Source organism: Pygoscelis adeliae, unplaced genomic scaffold (genome assembly GCF_000699105.1).
Source record: "Pygoscelis adeliae isolate BGI_AS28 unplaced genomic scaffold, ASM69910v1 Scaffold21, whole genome shotgun sequence".
NCBI lineage: Eukaryota > Metazoa > Chordata > Aves > Sphenisciformes > Spheniscidae > Pygoscelis > Pygoscelis adeliae.
The window spans coordinates 4,201,357-4,208,100 of NW_008824243.1; the positions used below are offsets into that span (position 1 = coordinate 4,201,357).

Here is a 6,744-nt window from a genome sequence, read left to right on the forward strand (position 1 = left end):
CTCCCTCCACTTCTCTCCTGAGTCTTTATACAGCAGATTAATGACACATGGGGTAACCGTAGGCTCCAGACTGCCCAGACAAAACCAGCCTGTAAAGTACTGCACAGCCAAGCATCAGGCTTCTCCTCCTTCCCAAACCCACTTAACCACCCAACCCTAGGGCACAAGAGTGCATGAAGGTCAAAAGTAGGGCATCATCAACAGGTTTGCAGAGCTAAGTGGTGCCTCTGGCAGCTCAGCCACAACACACTCCTCATCATGATCTGCACACATGGTTGCTGTTGTGACCATCCTCACTCATGAAGATGAAGACAAACAAGGGCCCTCTGCTCCCCCAAGCTCTGCCTCTCCACTGAATCCCTCTTCTTCAATGCCATCAATCAGTTCCTCCTGCTGTCACTTGTGGGTATCAGACTAGTGAGTCAGGCACTCAAATCTCCACCTTGCCTGCACAAACTTGTCCAAACCTCAGGGCCCTGTTTTGTCCTTGAAGTTTAACAACACAACCCACATTTCTTAGAATGGTGAAAAGAACACCTGGAAATAACCAGGAACAGAAAATAAAAGTCATCATGGCCAAACCTGCTGAGAACAGCCATAAGCCAAATGTCACGAGATCAACTTGTGCCCCCACACAACTTGCCCAGAACAAACTTTCTAAGCCCATCACCTTCTTCTGGACTGCCTGCAGCAGTCACAGGCGCCACAGAGCAATACCCTGGTGCGCAAGCACATCTGTCTTTGAGTAGAAGACTCCAAAAGCCTCCAGAGGAGACCACCACTTCCAGCCCCCCCATGACAAGGTCAGGACACAAGATGAGGCTTCACAGCACTTCCCATCAGCTCCTGGGACATAAAGGGGAAAATCAGGTGCTCTGTAAGAAGGTGAAAAGCCTGTGTTACCTGGCCTCACATTCAGGAAAATGTGCTCCGATATTTTCTCAACTCCGTTGTGCTTGGCCAAGCACTGGTAGCAGCCCTTAAACGACCTCTGTACATTCTTTATAACGATGCCTTTCTGGGGATTGGGAGTGAACATCATATTTTTGGGGAGAGGCTTGCCATCGCATTTTCTCAGCGTGAAATTTGAAACATTTGGATCTGTTAGCGGGCACACTAACAGGATGTCACTGTCTTCTTTTCCATAGATCAGAGAATCAACAAGGAAGAGTACATTTGGATCTGTGAAGAAATGCAAAGACCTGTCAGAGAAGCTGACATTGCACAGGGAACTTCTGATGACCCTAACTCTGCAACTGGGCACTTACATCAAAGAAAGTTTTACATTCAGCCAGTAAAACTGAGTATTACCCAATTCATGTTTACCAAGAGACATTAAACTTTTTCTAAAAGAGCTGCAGAACAGGAGATGTGCAGTAGCATTGAATACCAGACACAGTAAAGAATCATGTGCACTAAAAATAATCTTACTGCTTTTTTATTTGGAGATGGATTTTTTTTTTGCCTTGTTTAGCTCCAAAACCTCCACCTTCCACCCCCAACAACAGTAAACAGATTTTCACAGACCATTAAAAGTAATTTGCTTTTAGCTAGTGGCAGGGCTGTAAGGTTTCATGCCCACAGGAGGATTTTGAAGAAATTTATGAGCAAATGGAAGTTGAAAAGCACCTAAATTATGGTTTTCACTTCTGTAAAATACATAATCTAAATGAACACACATTGCTACCAGAGGAAGCACCAAACAACTTCTCTCTCTCTCCCCTCCCTGAAAGCAGGGGTTATTTTTAGCCTCCTTAGAAAAAAAGGAGCATACAAACAGCGTATCTGGTTGAAAAATCATCATGTAATCTTTCACAAAGGTAACTTTTCTAAAGCATTCCATCTTGGCCAACCACAGCATACAAACATACAGTACTTTAGACACTTTTGCAATGAAAGTTGAAGCCCATGATAGCTGATGACCCTGAAATGCTAAGAACCTCACCATTAATAGCGAACACAAAAATTAAGGATGGTGTGGTGACACTCTGTAAAAGCTTATTTCAGCTTCCATCTGCCCTCCCTACAGTGTAGCATGAATTAGAAATGTAGAAACAGAGGGAAAAGTTTTCTTTCTTTTTTGCAAACTGGCTTCGTACAACTTGAATGATTAGAAATCAACAAACCCTGACTTAACAAGGAAGACTGAGAGAATTTGGTTAAGACAATGGACAATGTGCATTTGGTTTAAGACAAGAAGTACCAGGCTGAAAATGAAGCATGGGATATTCACATAAGCAATTAGGAAATGCTAAGTTGAAGGTTGCTCATCACTGAACAGACAAGTTACTGGCTGGTTTCTAGCTTAGAGTGAGGGTGTAGTTTTAACCTCATTTGATACTGCCGCCCAAGAAGCCCCCACAAAATAAAAGCTTTGAAGCATCAGTCTAGAACTAGGCTATGGATACTACTAACAAATGAAAAAGTAAAGCATGTCTGAACAGAACCAAAGTGTGATGTTTTTCACATGGAGATACTTAGAGGAATACTATGAATAGCTGTCACTCCTGAGCTGGAAGAGCATGGACTAGAAGAGCTCATCTAAATGTCCCTGCTGACAGAGACTTAATTGATTGGTTTCCTCTCAGTCCACTTTTTCTCCAATATGGACGGAGCCAAGTATCTTCACTATACAGAAAGTATGGCTCCCCAGGAAAAAAAAAGACATTTTTGAAAATAGAAGAAAGGAACAAAGACCTGTTTCATTAACAGCTGAAATTGCAAGTAAGGCCTTGGCTGGGGTAAGAATTGCTGAGGTGCTCCCCTCCCATCTTCCATCCCCCTCTGGAAGGGAGACATCATGGTGAGAAGATATGAAAGGATTTGCTGTAGGGAATCCAGGCACAAAAAAAGCTGCTTATGGTCATGTTCTTCCCTTCACAGCTTTCCACCCCAGGTACATCTTGGGTAGCACTTGCTTTCTGGACATACCTCAGGTTTCCAACACAAGATGTGGTGATGCTTATCATTGCTTGCATCTGAAAAGACTTGAGATCAAAATCAAGACATTTTTCTCTCTTCTGTAGGTGTCTGAACTAGCTTGACCTTCACTAAACTTGCTTGGATAGGGACACAAACTGCTTCTATAGACACAACACAGGCACTTTCTGCCAAAGCAGAAAGGTAAAAGAGGTAAGCACCTACAGTCTGTCAACACTGTGTCATCCTCAGTCACAAAAGCACAGAAAATTTGTTATTAGTAGATCCAGATGGACATAAAAGATAAACAGTCACCACCATTTTATGTGCCACTTGGGACTGCGCAGGATCGAGGTTCTTGGTCCTGTTCTCTCTTCATTCCCAGCTTTACAAGCAGAAAGTGTATGGGGTGCTTGTGGCAACCCCACAAGCATCTGAGTTCACGGTAGCATCTTCAAGGTGATGTAAGATGTCATTAAGCCACAGCCTATTGCAAAATGATGGTCAACCTCACAAACATACTTATTTTACTGCCAGGAACTTGTCAAAGTGAAGCTTGCACATTTTTCACACAATTAAGACAAAGAAATTAACAACACATTGCATGAGGGCCATGCAACTTCTCTGATGCTTTGGTAATCATGCTCAGTGGGAGGGCTGCCTGCTATCCTAAGGTGAAGGAGTCACTCACGTAATGGAAGGCACAAACTTCTCTATGATCACAGCTGTTTGGGATAATTACCATGACCTTCAGGAAAACAGTCATGGTAGATAAAGTCAACACTTTGTCACATATAGGTAAAATACATGCCAGATTTCCTTTAGTCATAGTCTCAGAGAAACACAGAGGGTCAAAAAAACTCATCCGTGGCAGCTGCATGACTATTTGGACAACTCAGGAGGAGTTAAAGGAGCACTCTTTAAATTGTGTGGCCACTATGTCAGATATCTTCCCTTGAGAAAATACTCTTCGCTGTGCTGTGCTGGTATCTCCCTGTCTTGGAGAACAACCTTGCAGTAATTCTCAAAAGGACTGGCAGGATTCAGAGGAGGCTCTTTGAGGCAACCCCTGTTGAACAAGGAATGCTGTCTCCAAGAAAGTGGATGCTGTGGGACTTTTTTCCATCAACAGGGAAGAAAGACCACCAGAGCTATGTAAAGGAGAAGCAAAATAACTGTCTTCCTTGGAAAGGAAAAGTGAATGCCAGGCATGGTAAACTGTCAGCTTGCAGGCAGCTGATGAAGCCACAGATCAGAGGCCAACAAAAGAAGGGAAGAAATCTGAAGAAAATGCTCAACAAAGAAGAAGGGTAATAAAGGATGGGGAAAATGTGTCAGAGCAGAGGCACCTTTTTCCCATCTAAGACATTTCTGATCATTCACAAGGTGGAGGAGCTGGAGGCAGAGGAATCATTGCTGCCTGCTGGCTTAAGCCTGAGAGTGCAGCCTTGAAAAGCCAAATCCTTTAACTAACTGCCTCAATAAATCAAGAGCTTGAGGCCAAACCTTACATGACTCCATACTGATGGATGGCATGGAATTAAAAAGACATTTCTACATACTGCTTGCTTCCTCACAGTACAACCGACTCATACAACTGATTCAGGTCACTTGACTAGCTTCTAGAAAGAGAGCTCAGGTATATTTCACCACAAAACAACAGGGATGTAAAGAGAAACTCATCCAGAACTTTGCTCTGGTGACAAAGGCCAATGCAAGCAAAGCTGGGAGTGAGTTTTCTTTCTACTGGACAGGGAAGAAGATTTCTTCTATCAGACTGAGTTCTCCCTCTGTACCTCAAATTCATTCCCTCCTCCAGCATTTACTGTCCTATTATTTTGGGAGTGGGAAGAGGTCAGGGGGAAGCAAAAATAATGCCTTCATTCATATTTACCTTTAACAAAAACATAAAAAGAGGTGACAATACTCCCTTTGCTTTTGCATACGTATCTGCCTATGTCTCTGACTGTTGCATTTTTGGTGTACCACTCTTTCTCATTGGAACTTCTTGCTTTTGCCAATGGGTCCGAGTTCTGGAAATTCCAAGTCACGGGTCCATCCTCGTTGCACTTCAGCCTTAATTCCTCCCCTTTATTCACAACCAGTGAAGATTCTTCATGGGGCAGTGAACCACCTGGAAAAAAAAAAGCACAAAATACAATGCCTGTCAATACAACACTCTTTTTTTCTGCAGCAAAATTGTTATTTATAGTTGTATATGTGCAGTTAATATTTTGCGAGTTATTTCTTAAAAATACTAAGCTGCAATGGCACTGTGCAATTCTACAGACAACTTTTGGCTTGTAAGACCTTTGCACACATCTGCAAATAACCACTGCAGATGGAAACTGGCCTTTAAAAAAACATTTGAAACTAGTTTCAGATGCACCAGTTTCTGCAATGGTTTGGCTTTTGAATGGGAACAGACCTAAGCTATTTAAAAATTAAATTCAAGAACATATGAGCCTGATTCTACATGGCAGCACTTTTAATCATTCTTTGTCATTTACCCAGTATGTTGCCAAGAACTAAAGTTTCCTTGCTCAACAGTTATCTTATTTTAACTGCTCTCTCACGTATTCAGAAGCTCCACTCACACTCTTAGATTAGAAGTGTCCGGTTTAATGAAGGCATCAGTACATGTTTTCCATACCTATTTCTTTAGTTGAAGTGCTAATTTGTCATCCCTTACCACCAAAAAAATTTTATGCAAAATATTCTTCAAGCTTCCATCCCAACACTACCAAATTATTTTTACTGAGGTACCAATCTCCTAGTCACTAAAGCTGCTCTAAATGACCTCTTAGCTTCTCTTTCACTGAACATGCCATAACACAACTTTTAAACAGTTCTCAGAAAATAAAGCTGTGTAAAATCAGCAGCCTCAATTCACAATTCCCAACTACTTCCCACCTCACACTGCGTACTTGGAGAAAGAAGCACATTCAGGCTTCTCTGGCTCCACTGTTAAGATAAGTCAAGCAGGGGGTTGCTGAGTTAGCACACCCCTGATGTGAAAGTCTTAGTGAACCTACAAAATGGAGTTCATAAATGAAAATGCATATAAATTCTCACGACTATGGACCTACTTGAACATCAGACGAATATATGCAAATATTGAGGTGGTCTTACAGGAACAAATCCTTCCCCTTTCAGAGCAGCTCTTTAGTCCTACAAGTAATACTTAGTTTACAATAACTGTGCTGTTAGCTAATGTCCCTCTCATGTGAAGCACAGTTGTACAAGATTGTACAACACCTATATGTAGTAGCAGAGTCTTGTCACTGAAAATACTACTTGCATTCAAAAACACACTCTGTGGCTCCTTTCAGAAGCTGAATTTCCCTACCCACACAGATAACAACAGACGTTCAAGCAAAACAATTGGATAATCAGTTGGGATGAGGTTATATACTCCAGACTTAATTCACTCATCTCACAGCTTTAGTTGTTCTTAAGGTATATACTGGATTAAGACCAGGTCAGGTAACTGCTCCTCCTCCTGACAAATCCAGCACAGAGTAGGAAGCGAAGGATGGTCAGACCACCTGCAGAGTCTAATTACTTGGTTTGTGGCCTGGGTTTTGGAGGGAGCCCGCATTCTCCCCTGATCTCCCTCGGATTAAAATTTATTTATCAGTGCTAAACCCAACAGGCTGTCCACCAGCGCCTGTTTTTCCAGCACCACCAGAAATTTTCCACATGAGGTCCACTAATCCTTTACACAAACTCACATGCCTGAACATATAAACAAGCAGAAATAGAAATAATAATTGCCAGAAAGATTAAGAAAAACATAATTACATATTTTTATGCTACGTTTGT

At 42.0% G+C, this 6,744-nt stretch overlaps 1 protein-coding gene across 1 annotated transcript in view; it reads right to left on the reverse strand.

Moving 5' to 3' along the window:
* Nucleotides 1–6,744, reverse strand: part of KIT (v-kit Hardy-Zuckerman 4 feline sarcoma viral oncogene homolog) — a 38,716-nt gene that overhangs the window by 30,970 nt on the left and 1,002 nt on the right. Inside the window, exons 2-3 of the mRNA XM_009335212.1 lie at nt 4,814–5,053; nt 904–1,182 (exon numbers count right to left, since the gene is read on the reverse strand). Of these exons, the coding sequence (XP_009333487.1) occupies nt 904–1,182; nt 4,814–5,053 (519 nt within the window). The remainder of the gene's footprint in view (nt 1–903; nt 1,183–4,813; nt 5,054–6,744) is intronic.